The following is a 20,602-nucleotide window of genomic DNA, read 5'->3' as shown; positions in this document are numbered from 1 at the left end:
CCGCATTTAAGTCCTTCCTTCATACCAACATCTCCCACAAAGCTTACAAGGAAATAGTTTAAGACTTCTATTTATTTTATATAAAGCTCAGCTTTATATTTACCAGGTTCCATTAGAGAGAGAATCTACTCTGCACACAATAAATCAATGTCAATATATTTAAAAATAAAACTACCCCTTTATTATCATGTTGTCTGCTAGGATTAACTATAACCCAGGAGTCTCTCCCTTTGTAGGCCCCCATTCCTCCTTCCCCCCTTTTAGAAAGAGATCAGCATTTCTATAATGCCCACCAGGGTAACCAGAGGGTCCACTTGATCTCCCTGATTCAGTCAGTGCCAAAGGTATAATCCATTTTGAGAGCTCATTGGCACTAGATAGGAAGTTAGGATGAAGCACCTGAAGGCCTGATTAGAGGATTCCAGGGCCTTCTGCCTTAAGAAAACCCCTTGACAGAGGTCACAGCTCCGAGATGCTTGCCTCAGAACCTGCAGCTTGCAGCAACATTGAAACATGGATCCCACTGCCAGCACTCATGGTCTACCCTCAGAGCTGGTATACACTGAAAAGTTACATAAGCATAGCTACGTGCCTCAGGGGTGTGAAAATCTGGTGAAGACAGTACTAGCTGGAGAGAAGCCACGGATTATTTCCCGTCGCTGTAATAGGTCTCTACACTGAAATGCTACCGTGATATAGCTGCAGCTGTGCCACTGTAGCGTTTTAAGTATAGACATAGCCTACAACTACTAAGGCAGTGAGCAGAAGGAAAGCCTAAGGAATACCTTGTTAGAAGATTTGGACCTGCTAATGAAGCAACAAAATTACTTTACCGCAGCACTACAGGTGTGGGAAGCTCTTCTACAATCAGCATTAATTATACTTACATGCACTGGGGGCTATACTATCTAAACAAGGGTTGGAGCAGTCATTCGATGCTACCGATTATCTGTTGTAAGACCAGGTCTCCACTCTGTACACAGGACTGTGAAGAAGGCACAGTGTGACACTACCAACTCTCAGGTTTGAAGAAGAAAGTGCTGAAACGCTAGGATCCCTACTCATGCAGAGTTAGGAGGATATACTGTTAGAAGCATTAACTTTGATTTGCTTTGCTTTTTAGGTTTTCTTCGGTATGCTATAAAGAAATCTTAACTGACAAATAATGTAGCATTTTTGTGCAGTGAGCATAACAGGTGGAGTTATATGGAACACCACTAGCTGGATCAAAGAACACTATCTCCTCTGCCTCAAGTGTTATCAGCCCTGTCTCTGAGTGGGGGACATGACATTGCATCCACAGAGATTTCCAATTATATATATGCTAAACTAAGTAACTAAGGAAAATGAACAGACCATAATTCATGTAAACAAATAAAATTAAAAAGTGGATATGATCAAACCAAAGTAATCTAATTAACAGGTTGATTAAACCATATCAGGTATACACTAACAATTCTTTATAAGCGTTATTTAATAATTTGAGAAGACAGCAGTCTTTTTTCAGCATGAGCGCTAAAAGTAATAAGGCATTATCAATCTCAATGTCAAGTGATACATTTATATTTCAGTGAAATGGCTGATTTGGCGTGCAGGAGGGTAGGTTAGGTTATGGTGTTCAAATCACTCCCAAATAGAAGCTAGTTTTGAAACTACATTTCTTGTGCCAATTAAGGCAGGCTACCCATATTACAGGCAGCTAGGGGACAATCTCCTCCCATCTCATCTCTAGCATAGGCTATATGGCACATAAAGGATCTGATTTTGGCCCCTGAATATGTAATTTTGATATTCTTTTACTTAAAAGTTATAAGGTAATGATACCATGAAATAGCTCCCAATCTGAATCATGCACTCTTGCATCAAAATCTAACAAAGGCCTGATTTTAAGCCAAGTGACATTCAGTTGAATCCTGAGCTGGTTTAAATGGTTTTATGATCCTTTTCCTGTATCTTGAACTAACAGACCTTTTAAGTGCATAATGTTAACTTGATATCTTCAAGTGAAAATGTATGGTTGTAAGGGAAGAAACTAAGGCCTCTTAACATTCCTACGCATTCCAGACACTAAAAGAGTGACCTGTTCCTTCTTCCTATCTTTTTCTGTTTAGATTTCAATTTAACACTTTCAATAAGCATGTATTAAATTAAAACACTTATAAAATAAGATGTAATACACCAAAAAGCCTCAAAATATACTTAATATACAAACAAATGATTTAATTCATCTTCTTACAAGTGACACAAAAACCTACACAAACGATACTGCAATTTGGTTTCTCTGTGTCAGTGCATGCAATTCCTCCTAGTTAAAAAGTCAAGATCCACATAAAGAAGCTATAAAATTAAAGCTTAGCCAGCAAGTGAGACCATAAAGCTGAGATTCTCTAAAATAAACACCTCCAAAGCTGTTTTGGGAAAAATTTCTTATCTTCGAGCAAACTAGATACTATCGTCCCACACGACCATTAATGCACCTCTTTACAATGTGTAAAGGAATACATTAATTGAAGTTATCATCTCACAATATTCCCGAATTCATAATACAGTAAAAGCTGTGTTATCTGGCACTTTACCAACCAGAAAGCTCTATAAACCAGCATATAAACCAGTCTGGTTTATAGTCTGGTTGGCGCAGGGCTGGCAAGCTCCCTACCTGGCTCCACGTGGCTATCCCGGAAGCAGTGACATGTCCCTGCGGCTCCTAGACAGAGGAACAGCCACGAGGGATTTGGAGTGTGGGAGGAAGTTTGGGTGCGGGAAGGGGCTTGGGACAGGGGCTTGGGGCACAGGAGGAGGTGTGGGGTACTTGATCCAGGTAACACTCACCTCGGGCGGTTCCATGTGCCTGCTGCTCCTAGGAGGAGGCACAGCTAGGCGGTTCTGCATACTGTCCCCGCCCCAGTGTTGGCTCTGCAGCTCCCATTGGCTGGGGACCGTGACCAATAGGAGCTGTGGGGGTCGCACCTGTGGGAGGAGGCAGTGCACAGAGCTGTCTAGCCTCGCATCCACCTGCAGGTGGGTGGGTAATGGAATACAGATGGGGACCATACATCTCAAAGAGCTCCAATTACAAAGCATAAGTAACTTCCTTTTCTTCTTCAAAGTCTGGAACTTACGTATATTTCACTGTGGGTGACTGACCAGCAGTACTCACATAAGAGGACGGTGTAAGGATGCAAGTGATATGGCTGCCTGTACTACTGAGGTTTCAACAAATGTGTCAGGACAGGAGGCTTGGACCAAGGTGTCATGTCTTGTGAATGTGTGGATGGAACTCCTCGTTGCTGCCTTGCAAATATCTACTATTAGTAAGTATAGCTTAAGCAGTTTCAGAACAGGAAGGTTATAGGTCCGACACCCATCCAAATACCAAACTGTGAAGAGCTTCCGGGACAGGATGTCTGACATTACCATTATCTTGAGTCAGGAGGTGTGGAAAGGGATGAATGCTGATGAGTAGCCAAGCTGACTTATGCAGACCTGGGAATCAGATCTGCCTGGGCCATTTGGACATGATGAGAAAACTTGTTCTCTGTCCTGTCAAATCTTCCACAATACTTGAGGAAGCAGTGGGATAGAAGGAAAGACAACGTTCAAGTGGTCTGTCGAAGGGAGCAGGAGAGCATCGCCCCCCAGGAGAACTGGCCCTGAGCTCTCCTAGAACAGTATAAAATATACTTCCTGTTTGTCTAGAAGAAGAACAGATCCCGGGTAGGTGTTCTCCACTGAGTGAAGATGCTGTTCACCACTGAGCTGTGTAACTCCCACTCATGGTCAGTGGCAAAGTGCCTGCTGAAGCTGTCTGCCAGCAAATTCTGGGTTCTTATAACAGTGGCTCTCAACCTTTCCAGATTACTGTGCCCCTTTCAGAAGTCTGATTTGTCTTGCGTACCCCAAACCTCACTTACAAACTACTGAAACAGTGCCCCTCATAAGGCTGTATGGAAACATGCTTATGAATATATATGACATAACTGGAATATGTTCTATGATACATATGCCATGTAACATATCTTTGTAAAGATTATGACCTACTGAATCTATTAATCCTATTTGTATGCATGTATCATTTTTGTATTCGAAGTTATTAATATTGGCCATGTCCTGGCTTGATTTCTAAATAACCTTAGTAGAGCATTTGGTCAGTTCCTGGAGAAAGGAATTCACAAAGTTAAGTGCCCAATCAAGAAGCACTTAAGGAACAATGCATCTTGGAATGCTCCAATCCACATAAAAAGTTTACCTGGAGACATTCAAGATACCATGTGGCCAATGGCTTCTGCCTGTAAAAACTGAGAGTCATGCATGGATATGTGACTTGCCCAGGTGACTCCAGAACTCCATCTTGGAGCTGGACTTTGCATAGGAGAGAGAGTCTATTTAAGCCTGTGGGAGACCCCTCCATTTTGTCTTCAGCTGGCTAAGGAGATAGCCTTTCCACCCCCAAGGATACCTGAAAGAAACTGAAACAAAGGACAGTAACTACAGGGGGTGTGAGTGCTTGCTGGACCCAGACTAGAAGGAGATTAGTCTGTAAAAGAGAGCTCACTGGAACTGGTGAGGATTTTATCTGTATTCAGTTTGATTAGACATAGACTTGCGCGTTTTATTTTATTTTGCTTGGTAATTCACTTTGTTCTGTCTGTTACTACTTGGAACCACTTAAATCCTACTTTTTGTATTTAATAAAATCACTTTTTACTTATTAATTAACCCAGAGTATGTACTCGGAGGGACAAACAGCTGCGCATATCTCTCTATCAGTGTTATAGAGAGCGAACAATTTATGAGTTTACCCTGTATAAGCTTTATACAGGGTAAAAAGGATTTATTTGGAGTTTGGACCCCGTTGGGAGTTGGGCATCTGAGTGTTAAAGACAGGCACACTTCTGTAAACTGCTTTCAGTTAAGCCAGCAGCTGTAAGGGGACGTGGTTCAGACCTGGGTCTGGGTTTGCAGCAGGCTAGCAGGTCTGGCTCAAACCAGGCAGGGCACTGAAGTCCTAAGCTGACTGGGCAGGAAAGCAGGGGCAGAAGTAGTCTTGGCACATCAGTTGGCAGCTCCCAAGCTGTGATCTAACCCGTCACAACTACTTGCTTACAAAATCAGACATAAAAATACAAAAAAGTGTCACAGCACACTATTACTGACAAATTGTTTACATTCTCATTTGTACCATATAATTATTAAATAAATCAATTGGAATATAAATATTGTATTTATGTTTCAGTGTACAGTATATAGAACAGTATAAACAAGTCATTGTCTGTATGAAATTTTAGTTTGTACTGACTTTGCTAGTGCTTTTTCTGTAGCCTGTTGTAAAACTAGACCAACATCTAGATGTGTTGATGTACCCCCTGGAAGACCTCTGCATACTTGCAGGGGGACATGTACTCCTGGTTGAGATATAAGGTACCACTGCCTTATACCTTCAGCATGAAGCACAAGTAGAGAAAGGTTGCAGGCATGGACCAACAAACACCAGTTACTAGAATTCTCAGTGTTCAGTGATTTTACTCTTCCAAGAGAGTATCTTTTAACTAAAAGTCCTTTATGAACAAAAACCTGGGCTTTAGAACCTTCAAGGTTTAAAGTCTCAAATATAAGTAGCCTTAAGAAAGAAAGTGCTTTCCTGAAGATCGAAGAAATCATCACCATGCCAGAAGACTCTCTGGACAGCAAAAGGAAAAATTAGATAAATCCCACTTTGCTCTAATGTGTAGGAAGATTGAAAAGTCAGAATTTGGCCTTGGAGAATGAAAATATTGCCTTTCTAGAATCCTGAACCTTGTAGTTCAGATTCTTGTACCAGAAGTCCAAACAATTGTTCTGGGTCCTTGAATTGAAATTCCAGATTAATAAAATTCACTTCCACTGATACTATCAAGATATTATAATTCCACATAATTACCAAGAAAGATTATACTACCAATAGGAAAGGAATAGAGTCTTAAAGTAGGCTTAAGATTTGAAATACACCTCTACCCCAATATAACGCTGGTTCACATACGAAGCGGCAAAGCTCCGACATGCTGCTCTGAGCAGCATGTAAAGGGGGCCGGGCCGGGGCCAAGAGGTCGGAGAAGGGGCAGAGGGTCTCAGGGACGGTCAGGGGCTCCCACCCCCCAAGGTCTGGGAGGCAGGCAGGAGCTGTGGGGGGGGGGGCACTTTGGGGAGTCCCGCAGTCCCAGAGTGGCCCAGGGAATTAGTGGGGCGCCAGGAGCAGCCCACTCTGCTTCCCTGGCCCCGGCCCCAGCCCCAGGTGTGTCGCTCGGAGGAGGGGGCTTGGGGGAAGGGATCCCCCCATACTCACCGGGAAGCGGAGCAGCCCGACCCCAGCCCGCTCCACTCCGCCAGCTCCCAGCCACAGCACTCTGCTTCCCACCACAGGTGAGTGTGGGACCTTTCCCCAAACTCCCCTCCTCCCCCCAGCAACACGGCTGGGGCCAGGGCAAGGAAAGCAGAGCAGGCTGGGCTGCTCCGCTTCCCGCCGCTGGTGAATGCGGAGGGTGTCCTTTCCCCAACCTCCCCGCACTCACCGGCGGTGGGAAGCGGAGCACCGCAGCTGGGAGGTGGCGGAGTGGAGCAGGCTGGGGCCGCATTGCTTTGCTTCCCGCCGCTGCCAGTGAGTGCCTGGCAGGGGGCGGGGGTGTGGATAGGGGTTGGAGCAGTCAGAGAACAAGGAACAGGGGGAGCCAAAGCAAGTTCGATATAATGCGGTCTCACCTACAATGCAGTCAGATGTTTTGTCTCCCGAGGACCGCGTTATATCGGGATAGAGGTGTAGTCTCCTATGAATCATAATTGGACGGATTTACAGGATTTAAACTTAATGCCTTGTAACTAAGTACTTGTGCCTAAATTCAATTGTCTGTTTTTCATCCAGAGCGCATAGTAATTGTGAGGAAATAATATTTGAATTTTTATATGTTAAGGCTGATCTAACATTACTAGCTTACCAAAGCTATTTTGCTGATGCTTAAAGAATGGACCTCGAGCTCGTAACTGTCTTGTTATGTATGTTCAAGTATCTGGAACTGTACAATACACTGTAGATCTCTGTGAACATTCATTGTTTGATAGTTAATTTTTGTTTTGTTTAAACTTATTTCCTAACTTTAAGTACTACTGAGACCTGGTAGCTTTGTTAAATCAATGTTCTGCTCTGCCCTTGTTGCTAAAAGTCAGCATGTGTAATCCGATGAAGTGAGCTGTAGCTCACGAAAGCTTATGCTCAAATAAATTGGTTAGTCTCTAAGGTGCCACTAGTACTCCTTTTCTTTTAGCGTGTGTAAACACTCTCTGTCGGTATTTTGCCAGTACTTTTGCCGACAAAATACCGCCAGCCCCGCGAGCGGCGTTAGCTTTGTTGGCAGGAGAACACTCTTGCCGACAAAGACACGTTCACACTGCCACTTGAGTTGGCAAAACTTTTGTCTTTCGGGGGGGCGGGGGAGGGGCTTTTTTAAGTACCCATGAAAGACAAAAGTTTTGTCAACAACATTGCAGGGTAGACAAGCCCTCTGTTACTATCTTCCACCATTTCCAAACTTTAGCCTATTAGTTCCATCAAACCAGAGCTAACCCCACTGGCTCTGCGCTGTTGATTATATTGGGTGATTCTTATACCCTAGATTTTCCATGTTGTCCTAGTAACACTTCAACTGGGCATATGTATCTAAACATTGCTTAATTTCAACCTGTAGTGCTTATATGACGGAATTTGCCTTATGAATCAAGCTCAGCCCTTAGAATACTATTTTTAAGACAGAAATAAAAACTAGTAATGGTTTTGTTAGCTTTTAAGTTGATACTACTTTCAATTACATTGTTCTATCCAGTCTATCTAGTTTCATCAAAATAGTTTCTCTTCAATTTAAGAGATTTTTTACATTAAATTCAGTAATAGTGTTTTAATCTAGTTACCTTCATTCAATTAACCTTGGTTATTTGATATTATATTTACGTGTTTATTAAATTGATATTGATGCTTAACCATTAACCTCCATCAACAGGAGACAAATACCCTTTGATATGTTTAGTGCCCTGGAGTAATTGACTGACTTAGCATGAGAGTTGAGTCTCATGGCTTTTGCAGTTTTGCCCATCTATGTTACTAGTTCTATCATATGAATCACATGCTTTCTACAAATTCACCATGAAACCAGTGATATATACCTCAGATATATTGATGCTATTTTAATCCTCTGGATAGACACCCTAAACTCCCTCACAGATTTCCACCCCAACTTCAACCTCCACTATCCATCCATCAAACTCTCTCTAGAACAATAGTTCTCAAACTTTTGTACTGGTGACCCCTTTCATATAGCAAGCCTCTGAGTGCAACCCCCCTTATAAATTAAAACCATTATAAATGCTGGATGCAAAGCGGGGTTTAGGGTGGAGGCTGACAGCTCACGACCCCCCATGTAATAACCTCGTGACCCCCTGAGGGGTCCCGACCCCCAGTTTGAGAACCCCAGTTCTAGAATATTCCCACATCAGCATCAACTTCCCAGACATCACAATCAGTTTCAACAATGGAACCCTATGTATAACTATATATCAGAAACCCATAGATCTCCACACTTCCCTTCTCAGATCCAATAACCACCCCAACACACCAAGAAATCTGTTATCTACAACCAGGCACTCAGATACCACAAAAATATGCTCTGAGAAGACAGTACAGGATATACACCTTAACACACTTAAGGCCACCTTCACCAAGCAAGGACACCAGAGAAGTAAATTGCATCATGAAATGGACAACCCAAATACTCCAAGACAAACTGCTTCAGTATTGGGGGAAAAAAACCCTCCAACAGCACAACCTTAGTTGTCACCTATCACCCCACACTAGAACCCATATGGGGTATCATTAAACAATTGCAGTCCATACTCATTGGGGACCACATTCTGAAATAAATCCTTCCCTCTTCTGGCCTGAAAACAACCCCCCAACCTCACCAAGCTCATCATCAGAAGCAAGCTCCCCAAAAGCCAGGACACACTAACTCAAAGCAGCAACAGATCCTGCCAGAACAATAAATGCAAAACCTGTAGACGTATCTCCATTGCTACTATAATCAACAACCCCCCACAGTACACCTTTCATGGGTCCTATACATGCCTACCACAACACACAGTGTACCTCATAAAGTACACTCAATGCTCCAGTAATGACTATGTGGATGAAACCAGACAATCCCTATGCTCTTGAATGAACTCTCTCAGAAAAATTATAAAAGACAAAAACACCACATCACCCATTGTGTATACTTGTCATAAAGTGATCACTCCATAGCTGACCTATCAGTCCTTGTCCTCAAAGGAAACTTGGACAACACCTTCAAAAGACGAGCCTGGGAGCTTAAATTCATAACTTTGCTAGACACTAAAAAGTATGGACTTAATAAAGACTACGGATTTATTGCTTATTACAATAATCTGTAAGCCTCTAGCCCCCCTTTTTGTTCCATGACCATAGAGGTGTTAAATGGGCACTTCATTTTGAATGGTCTCTTACAATACTTATTACCTACTTATGCTAAACTATCTGTTTCACCTTGTATTTAGCTGTAACATTCTGAATACCTTTCCCAGACATGATGAATTCTATGTCAGCTCAAAAGATTGTCTCTTTCACCAAAGTAAGATAATCCAATAAAAGATATTACCTCACACACCTTGTCTCTCTGTTCTACCAGTTAATCGATTTTTGCTACAATTGTCTTATTTTTCAGAATTTCGTAAGTAATGAGCAGTCGATTTTAAGTATCAATGCCCCGTACTACTCATTTATTCACTTTTCATTGTATATACTTAATTACATACTCAATGTGTGTATTCATTTTATTTTGTTAATTTAATTACTTAAATCAACATTTTCTTTCAAAGTCAAGTTCAATTGCTTACTTCGGGGATTGCGTATTGGAAAAGAATCCTTGGTAAATTTTATGTGGTTACCCCTTGAATGCACTCTCATTAATAAAAGTTTGGCTAGAGGTTTTCTTGGCTCTGGTGATTAAAGTCAATGCAATGGACACTCTAGCTGGCCACAGGTTGGCTGTTCGTAGAAATCCAATCAGGACTCCTTCTCATGAGTAGCCAGTCAGGAAGATGGAAAAAGCATGGGGCTCTTTACGAGGAACGGTGACATCACATGGTCAGAAGCCAGCAGCCATGGCAGAAGGCAGATGCAAAGGATTCTTCATCTTCCAAGTTCTTGAAGTTGGTGGGTAGGCTGGTTCCTCCCCCTTAGGGTTCTTTGTCAGGAATTTTTTGGTGAATCAGAATGGGGCACTCCCCTTCTAAAGTCATTGACATGAGTAGGTCACCTGTTTGCAAAACAAAGAACTTCCCCGCTCCAGTAATTTCTGACTTGGAAAGTGCAGAGATCCAAAAATATATACCCACTAGCTGGTCAGTCAGCTGGCAAGCGCATAGGTATTTTAATATATGCAGCAGTGTTGTAGCTGTACTAGTCCCAGGATATTAGAGACAAGGTGGATGAGGTAATATCTTTTGTTGGACCAACTTTTCTTGGTCAGAGAGATACGCTTTCAAGCTTACACAGAGTTCTTCTTCAGGTAAAAAGCTCAAATAGCTCCATAGAGATCCTGGTAATCAAAGCAACAGCTATTATATTGAAGACCCAAGTCTTTACCAAATTGTTCAGATCTCTGATGTAACACAAACACTTCTTGACTATTTTGTTCTTTATAGGTTTTTATACCAATATTATCGTATCTGAGTGCATTCAAGTAGTGCATTAAGCATTAAACATCTGTCACATGTTTGTTATCACATCTTCTCCCTAGAGGGAGAAGCATATGCAAAGAAGTCCTTTTGGTAGGGGGATTTTTATTATTATTTTTTAAATAAATCTATCTGTTGCTATGTGTTTATATCAGAAAACGCAAGGTCAAAGAAATGTGCCTTGCATTTGGATTGGAAAGCAGTATGGTTTATAATAATCCATATTTCCTGAGGGAGTTCATTCCACCCCAGGAGAAATGTTCTGTTTCCTATGGAGAGGAGCTTTACACTTATGGTGAGAATAACATTTGGCCATAGGAGTGAAGCTGTTAACTATGGTCTTCGTCCCAGAGTTTTGACAGTCTTTTAGGTATCCTAGGCCAGGCCATGGATCTTTCTGAAGATAAGGACCAAGACACCTTAAACTTGATTTGAAGTTCTATGGAAAGCCAGGGCAGAGTGTGGAGGACAAATGTGATGTGTTCCTAGTAGCCTGTGTTGCTGAGGAGACATTCTGCAGCATTTTGTAGTAATTGGAGTATCCTAAGTGCTGCAGGTTACAGGTCCAAGTACAGTGTATTGCTGTAGTTCAGCAAGAGGTGGCAAAGGCATGAATAACTGAGGCTAGGTCTTCCTCTGGTAGGATGAGATGGAATCTCTTGGCCAAGCGAAGATGATAAAAAATAGAAAGTGCTGCTCATGGCCATTGAGATGTGAGAGTTCACTGTCAGCGAGGAATCCAAGAGTATTCCTAGACCAGTGGTTCTCAACCCGGGGTACGTGCACCCCTGGGGGGACGACATGTGCAGATGTCTTCCAGGGGGTACATCAACTCATCAAGATATTTCCCTAGTTTTATAACAGGCTACAGAAAAAGCACTAGCAAAGTCAGTACAAACTAAAATTTCATACAGACAACGACTTTTTTATACTACTCTATATAATATACACAAATGTAAGTACAATATTTATATTCCAATTGATTTATTTAATAATTATATTGTAAAAATGAGAAAGTAAGCAATTTGTCAGTAATAGTGTGCTGTGACACTTTTGTATTTTTATGTCTGATTTTGTAAGCAAGTAGTTGTTAAGTGAGGTGAAACTTGCGAGTATGCAAGACAAATCAGACTCCCAAAAGGGTACAGAGTCTGGAAAGGCTGAGAGCCACTGTCCTAGACTACGGTTTGAACTGACCAATTGCGGATGTGAGCCTTCACTCAAAGAAGAGTGCAACGTGACTGCAAATTCATTAAAATACTTTCCTCTGCTCACCAACATCATCTTGGACCTCTGCAGTGTTCAACACTGCTGACCATGAGAGACTGCCATCTCACCTGAGAGAGACTGCATGCGTCCAGGATAATGCACAAAAATGATCTGAGTCCTTCCTGGAGGGATGCACCCAAAGACTAGTGACAGGAAACTACATTACCACCACAATACCTTCATCTGTGGAATTCCATAAAGATCAATTCTTCCTTTGGTTCTTTTTAACATCTTTATGCAACCACTAGGTGAACTGGTCAGATGATGTGGACTCAAGTGCCAGTGATATGCAGATGACACACAGCTGTATTTATCCTTCACTACATATGACCGCCACCAAGATGGCCCATGAGATCAGCTCATGGATGAAGAACAGCTGAAGGAGACTAAACCTGATTCTCTTTTAAAATGCTTTGGCAAAGTGCGTAAGAGGATAACAGCACATAAGGGGAGGTTACTTACTGTAACTGGAGGTTCTTTGAGATGTTTGGTCCCTATCAGGATTCCAGACATGGGTGCGCACGTGCACCATGCACCGGAGCCGGAACTGTTTTTTACTAGTGTTCACTGACCCACACATGCATCGTCCTTGTGTCTGAGTCCAAGGCTATAAGAGGGCATGCGAGTTGATACCACTCCAGAATCCCTCTTACCTGCAAGTAATGGAGTCCACAGCGGAGGGGATGGAGGGCAGGTATTAGAATCCAAATAAGGATCACACATCTCGAAGAACATCTAGTTACACTAAGGAACCTCCCCTTCTTCATCGAGTGATGGTCCCTATATGGACATGGGTCCAGATGTGGGTGTGTAGAAAGCAGTGTTCAGAGTGGAGGCAGGTGCGTGCTTATTTGGCAACAGGATAAATCCTACTCCATTACACACTCCCTTCTGACAGACAGCAACAGCTGCAAGAGGCCAACTTCCTGGGAATTTAAAACTTTTGGAGAACTTCTAAAGATCATGTTATTAGAAACATTCCAAAAAATTTTCAAGCTGCTATTCAGACTCTTGTTCTCTGACTGCCGAAATTAATCCTACATCATCTCCACTCTATCTTACATGATATGATTAAAAACTCAACATTAAATCTGCATTACAGGGTGGATAGAAATTGACAATTTTCTCTTAGTATTTTAAAATTGATTTTATCTATTTTAATTTTATTTAAATAAAAAACAACATCAAATTAAATTTGAAATGACAACCTCTATTACGGCCTACATTTAGTATAATTTATTAAAACAATTTAAATTAAATAAAAATAAAATTCAAGCAGTCCATGTTTGCTGCGGATGTTTTAAAGAAAGTCAAACCACTGAAATGGTTTTGAAATTGAAGTCACTGGGTAAGCAAGCTGGAACCATAGTTTTCTGGAAAGTTAAACCATCTTTTGATGGCAGTAAACTCTTCTTAAATAAATGTATGTTAATCTATATAATAGCTTAAATAAATGTGTATAGATAATATATCCCCCTGGTTAGCAAATTCATACCAAATTAAGTGTAAAGGGTTTATTTAATTGCAAATCAACATGTTTTAATGTTTGTACTATCCAGGGGTGAAAGTAACTTAAAAGGACTTAACTGTATGCAGGAGTCCTGAGCGGGGCCGTGGCCACAACCGGAAGAGGTGTGGTCTCAACCAGAAGAGGCTGGACCTTTAAAGATTTAAAGGCCCCGGGGCTCTGGCTGCGGTTGGGAGCTCCAGGGTCTTTAAATCACCCCTGGAGCTCCAAGCTGCAGAGGCGGCTGGAAGCCCCGGGACTCAGGGGAGATTTAAAGGGCCCGGGGCTCCAGCCACCGCAGCAGAGCTCCGGGCCCTTTAAATCGCTGCCCCAACCCGGCTGCCAGAGCCCCAGGGTAGCAGCGGCAGGGCTCAGGCGGTGCTTTAAAGGGCCGGGACTCTCCGCAGCAGCAGGAGCCCTGGATCCTTTAAATTGCTGCCCGAGCCCGGCTGCTGGAGCCCCAGGGTAGCGGTGGCAGGGCTTGAGCAGCGCTTTAAAGGGTCCGGGGCTCCTGCTGATGCAGGGAGCCCCAGGCCCTTTAAAGCGCCCGAGCCCCGCTGCAGGGCTCCGGCAGTGATTTAAAGGGCCCAGGGCCCTTGGCCCTTTAAATCGCCAGCCTGGGGAAGCCGGTCTGGTCCGACATGGCATGGCGCCAGTACGCCATACCAGACTGTACCAGCTTACTTTCACCTCTGGTACTATCCCATGAGAATCAATCTTTCTTTAGCAAAAGTACTGTAACTAGAAAGTACAAATTCAAAACAGGATAAAAATTAATTTAAATCAAGGTTTCCTGTTTAGATCATTATTGATATCAGTGATTTAAATCAGTTTGATTTAAATCAATCCATCCTGTTACATTAACATTCTTTTTTGCATTTTATTTTCTTACAAAATATTAAAAACTTGTAAAAATAAAGGAAATATATGTGGTGTATTTGAATGTGCAATCATCTCTACCAACTGAAGATTTCAAACCAATGCTATGACAAAATTTGTCTTGAATTAACATCACACTGGGAATGTAAGGCTTAAAACACATCCAGGATTGAGAGCCAGGCTATGGAAAGCCCACCCAAAACAAGCTCTGTAGAGTCCTCTATTCTTTCATGCTGGCTTTCTTCAGAGAAGCACAAAGGTGTGCGGCTCGCGGGCTGCAGGTTGCCCACCACTGTTCTATGGACTATGAGCTGAAGTAGCCGTGGCTAGCCTCTACGGAAGCAGCATGCCTTGCCTCTGAGTTGTCAGGTAAATAAATATTCAGACCCCCTACTCTCTCCAAAACACTTAGATAGCTTCCCACCCAAAGCTCTTTTACACAACCCTTGAGCAAGGGATCAGGAACTGGCCCACAGAGGGATTTTAAGTCTCAAAATTTTTTATACTTCTTACTCAAACATTTGTAAAATATAATCTTTTATATAGCCCATTTCCTGAAATACTTCACAGTCAGCTGGAGAAACAGCAACAAAGAAAAATTAAGAGGTAAGTGCAATAATCTATATAATTTTTACAATTGCAATTTACACAGACCATACATCCAAACTATGTATGACTTTGTGTTTCAGCTGACCTGTCCTAGATACACTCCCCGTATGTCATCAGTTTGAAAGGTTCAGTAGCAGCCGTGTTAGTCTGTATTCGTAAAAAGAAAAGGAGTACTTGTGGCACCTTAGAGACTAACAAATTTAATAGAGCATAAGCTTTCGTGAGCTACAGCTCACTTCATCGGATGCATCGGGAGCTGTAGCTCACGAAAGCTTATGCTCTAATAAATTTGTTAGTCTCTAAGGTGCCACAAGTACTCCTTTTGTAAAAAAGAAACTTCTCTTTACCTCATTGAAGCACTGTAGTGCAATCTCTATCAGGAAAGAGGAACTTACAAATGTAGAATTATGTAAAAAAGAGTAATTGCACTGAACAATAAAACAATGTAAAACTTCAGAGCCTACAAGCCCACTCAGTCCTACTTCTTGTTCAGCCAGTCAGTCACTCGGAGTTGGGGGAGGACAGGGGTAGGGGGAAGTATGCAATAACTTGTGCAGGAGGAGGGTGATTAAGGTGTCTTGCTGCTGCTTCTGGAAGGGTGGTTTCTGGTACTGGGCTCACCAGGCTCACCTCCTTTTACTGAGCTAGGTGGGCTCCCTTCAGCTGAGTGAACGGGAGTTGTGTGGGAGAAATCAGCCTCAGCCTGGGGAGGCGCTGAGCTTGGGGGTGGTTAGCCCCTGAGCTTGGGATGGGGGCCAGTCCCAGCCCTGGGTGGCACGGGGCTCGTGTGGGGGAGAGTCAGCCCCCGCTGAGGGCAGCACGGGGCTTGGGGCAGGGGAGATCAGCCCCAGCTGCGAACAGCACAGGGCTTGGGCAGGGGGATCAGCCCCAGCCCCAGGCAGCATGGGGCTCAGGGGTTGGGGTCTGCCCCTGAGCTCAGGATGGGGGTCAGTCTCAACCTTGGGCAGCACAGGGGAAGGGGTCAGCCCCAGCTCCGGGAGGCATGGGAAAGGCGGTTCAGGTGAGCCCTGCAAGGGTACACATCAGTCATCTGTAAATAAATATTTTATACCTTTCTGCTCATTTAACAGGTATATTTAAACAATGAATATTCACCAGAGCTACACTTGCTTCATACCACATCTTAAACTTGTACCAACAAATTACATAAACAGCCAAGATACAAAGAAAGATTAGGGTGCTTACCTGTTATGAGAGACCTGTAGCTCTGCTAATAGCTGATTTTTAAACCACTGATCAAAATCCACACTGTCAAATAGCTCATAAGCTGCCAGCCCAACTGCATTGTAGACTGGAGAAAAACAGAGAAATTAGATTTTGCTCTAGTCAAACTTTGTTAAAATTCTAAAAACTAAAATTGAATAAATGTTGAAAATTATGCTTAAATCACTTTTGTGCAGTAAGGAATATTATCCAACATTTATATTCTGAAAATTAAGAAATTTAAAAAGGAGTATTTGAGTAAAACAATGACAAAACCTTACAAAACTTCCCTCAGAGTTCTCTTTAGTTACAAATAAATTCAGTTCTCCTGAGAGGGGTGTCATGTAGTGTTCACAGCAGTTAAAGGAGTCAGGAACTCCACAGCTCTAAACCTAACTCTACCAATGATTCCATCAGATGCCTTAGACAAGTCATCTGTCCTGCCCTCAATTTCCTTGCTTGTGAAATGGAAAGAACATCTCCCTCACAGAAATGCTGCAGGATTAAATTTTTGCAAAAGTACTGAAAAGTACTATATTATTATATACCCTATTTCTAAAATTCTTGCCTATAGTTTCTGCTGTTTGAACTGCTCAAACTCAGGTCTATGAAAAAATAATTTTGATTCTGTTTTTCAAAATGTCAAAATTACATCTCACAAATTCTTCTCAGACATTTTATAGAACTCAGGCACATATGTAAACACCTTTGTTCCTTAAAAGACAAAGTGAAATTTAATTTACCAGCATCTTTAATCAGTAGAGCATTAGTATCTTCCACATTCGTAGGTCCTGCAATAAAGTTAAAATAAAAGCAATTATACAAAAAACGCATTAACTAAACAAACAATGTAAGACCCATGGATATTTCAGTGAAGTAGTACATAGCAAAGAAACGAAATATACACGCCTCTTTATAAATACAAACCTAAAAGTAATGCATCCTGTATTTAAAAAAGTACAGCACTGTTATGCTGATGCTTTTGGTTTTTTCAAACCTCTAAGAGAGGACCCATTCTGATTAAGAGAATATACTGCATATCAAGAATATTTCTGTGCCTTACTGAAATACTGAATTTGTGATTGCAAAGTATCTACAATATGTTCATTGAAGAAAGCAAAGGAAATAAAAATCATTATTGTACCACACTTTGTCATCTTGGCAGTTGTAGTTAATTACATTTATCATAAAATATGCAGCTACAGAGTACTCACAAAGGTAAGTATTTTATAAAAAAAAAACTCTGGAAAAAAAATAGGAATTGGTAAAGAATGGCCATCAAGTAATGACTATTTGCAGAAAAAGTGACCACCTGGTTACTTCTACACATTACATAAAAAAGACAGTTACCTTTTCCGTAACTGGTGTTCTTCGAGATGTGTTGCTCATGTCTATTCCACAATAGCTCTGTGTGCTCGCCACGTGCACCAGTGCCGGAAGTTTTTCTCCTAGCAGTACCCCTGGAGTGGTGCTTCCATGGCTCAGTATAAGGGGAGCTGAGCACTCCCCACACCCTCAGTTCCTTCTTGCCAGACAACTCAGACAGAGGGGAAGGAGTGTGGGATGTGGAATAGACATGAGCAACACATCTCGAAGAACACCAGTTATGGAAAAGGTAACTCTTTTTTCTTCAAGTGATTGCTCATGTGTATTCCACAATAGGCAATTCCAAGCTATATCTGTTGGAGGTGGGTAGGAGTTCACAAGTTCCCAGGACGGAGGACAGCCCTGCCGAACCCGGCGTCATCCCTGGTTTGGGAAACAATTGCACAGTGCAAGGTGAACGTGTGAACCGAAGACCACATGGAGGCCCTACAAATGTCCTGGACTGGGACGTGGACCCTGAAGGCAGGCAACGAGGCCTGCACCCGAGTTGAGGGTGCCCTCACGATGGGTGGCGGGGGGACACCCGCCAGCTCATAGCAGGAGCGGATGCGCGAAGTGATCCAATTGGAAAGCTGCTGAGTGGAAATCGGCTGGCCTCTCGTGCACTCAGCCGTGGCAACGAACAGTTGCGAGGACTTTCTGAAAGGCTTGGTCCGCTCGAGGTAGAAAGCCAGAGCCCGCCGCACATCGAGCATGTGGAGACGGTGCTCCTCACTGGACGAGTGAGGCTTGGGGCAGAGGACCAGTAGAAAAATGTCCTGACCCATGTGGTAGACGGAGACCACCTTTGGGACGAACGCGGGGTGTGGGCGGAACTGGACCTTACCCTTATGAAAGACTGTGTTTGGCGGCTCGGAGGTCAGGGCCCTGGCCAACGTGATTGCAACCAGGAAGGCCACCTTCCACAAGAGGTGAGACCAGGAGCATGTGGCCAGAGGTTCAAACGGGAGTCCCATGAGACGAGCCAACACCAGGTTTAGGTCCCACTGCGGGACCGGGGGTCTAGAATACGGAAAAAGACAGTCCAAACCCTTCAGGAACCAGCCAGTCATAGCATGGGAAAATACCATGTGCCCTTGCACCGGTGGATGGAAGGCCGATATGGCTGCCGGGTGCACCTTGACTGATGAGGGCGCCTGGCCCTGGGCCCTCAGGTAGAGGAGGTAATCAAGGATAAGGTGGACTGGGGTGGCCACCGGGGAGAGACCCTGGTCCACTGCCCACCTAGAGAAACAGGACCACTTCGCCAAATAAGCACGGCGAGTGGAGTGCCGTCTACTTTCGAGGTGGACATGCTGAACCTGTTCTGAGCACGTGCTTTCCTCTCCACCTAACCACTGAGCAGCCACGCCACGATGTGAAGCGCCACTAGGTTGGGATGGAGGAGGCGGCCCTGGTCCTGAGAGAGAAGATCCGGGCGGAGCAGCAACGGCCATGGGGGAATGCTGCCTGGGCCACGCCGGGGCAATCAGGAGGACCTGGGCCTTGTCCGTCTTTATCTTCTCCAGGACCCTGCTGATTAGAGGGAACGGGGGAAAGGCGTAGAGAAGTCGGCCTGACCAGGACAGGAGAAAGGCATCAGAGATAGCACCCCTCCCCAGGTCCCCCTTGGAGCAGAACTGGGGGCACTGCCAGTTCTTCCGAGTTGCAAATAGGACCACCTGGGTAGTTCCCCACCTTCGGAAGAGCTGGTGAGCCACTTCCGGGTGGAGGGACCACTCGTGTTGCGAGGAAAAGTCCCTGCTCAAGCGATCCGCCCTCTCGTTCCGGGCGCCCGGTAGGTGGAAGGCCTTCAGGTGGATGTCGTGGGCTATACAGAAGTCCCACAGCCTGAGGGCTTCGTGGCAGAAAGCAGAGGATTGGGCCCCGCCTTGCCTGTTGATATAGAACATCGAGGCTGTGTTGTCCGTGAGGATCCTTACTACCTTGCCCTCCAAGTGCGAGCAGAAGGCCATGCACGCCAGCCGCACCGCCCTGAGCTCCTTGACATTTTTATATAGGGTCAGGTCTTGAGCCAACCACAGGCCCTGGGTCTGAAAGCTCCCCACATGCGCCCCCCCCAACCCAGGTCCGACACATCGGACAACAGCTCCAACAACGGGGCCCCTGTCCCTGAACAGGACCCTTGGAGCATATTGTTTGGGGCAGACCACCACTGTAGGGAGGTGATCACAGAGTCTGTCATGGTGAGAACCTTGTCTATCCTGTCTGTGGCTTGGGAGAACTTCGAGGCCAACCAGAGCTGGAGGCCATCCTGAGTCTGGTGTGACGGACCACGTACGTGCACGCCAACATGCGTCCCAAGAGTTGCAGGAAAATCCTGGCTGTTGTCACCGTGAACCTTGTGACCGAGTTGATGAGACCTTTCAGGGTCTCGAATCTGTCTGGCAGGAGAGAGGCCCTGGCCAACACTGCATCCAGGAGCGCCCCAATAAACTCTATGCGTTGGACTGTTACTAACGTGGACTTGGTGTTGTTTACCAACAGGCCCAAGGTGGTGCACGTGGACAGGAGGAGCACCACGTGATCCCTCACCTGCGACCGGGAGGTGCCCTTGACAAGCCAATCGTCCAGATAGGGAAATATCTGGACCCCCCGCAGTTTGAGGTAGGCCGCTACCACCGACATGCATTTTGTAAACATCCTGGGAAGAGTGGACAGACCAAACAGGAGGACCGTGAATTGGTAATGATTCTGTCCCACCACAGAACGGAGGAAGCACCTGTGCCCCTCGAATATGTGGATGTGGAAGTATGCGTCCTGTAGATCAAGGGCAGCATACCAGTCCTCGGGATACAGGGAGGGGATGATGGAGGCCAGGGAGACCATGCAGAATTTGAGTTTCACCATGTACTGGTTCAGACCTCGCAGGTCCAGGATGGGCCTGAGCCCCCCTTTGGCCTTCGGGATAAGGAAATAATGGGAGTAATAACCCTGCCCATGAACTCCTCGGGCACC

At 44.2% G+C, this 20,602-nt stretch overlaps 1 protein-coding gene across 8 annotated transcripts in view; it reads right to left on the bottom strand.

Moving 5' to 3' along the window:
• The window catches only part of IPO11 (importin 11), a 295,900-nt gene that overhangs the window by 205,068 nt on the left and 70,230 nt on the right, over positions 1–20,602 (bottom strand). For all 8 annotated transcript variants that reach the window (XR_006291241.1, XM_043547525.1, XM_037902875.2 and 5 more), the window contains 2 exons: positions 17,002–17,049; positions 16,241–16,346 (listed from right to left, as the gene is read on the bottom strand). Coding sequence is in view for 7 of the 8 variants with exons in the window: in XM_043547525.1 (XP_043403460.1) it covers positions 16,241–16,346; positions 17,002–17,049 (154 nt within the window). In the remaining variant the exon portion in view is untranslated. The remainder of the gene's footprint in view (positions 1–16,240; positions 16,347–17,001; positions 17,050–20,602) is intronic.

This window comes from Chelonia mydas, chromosome 5 (assembly GCF_015237465.2).
Source record: "Chelonia mydas isolate rCheMyd1 chromosome 5, rCheMyd1.pri.v2, whole genome shotgun sequence".
Lineage (NCBI taxonomy): Eukaryota > Metazoa > Chordata > Testudines > Cheloniidae > Chelonia > Chelonia mydas.
Note: the sequence above shows the minus strand (reverse complement) of the source record. Positions and strands in the feature narration are given on the sequence as shown.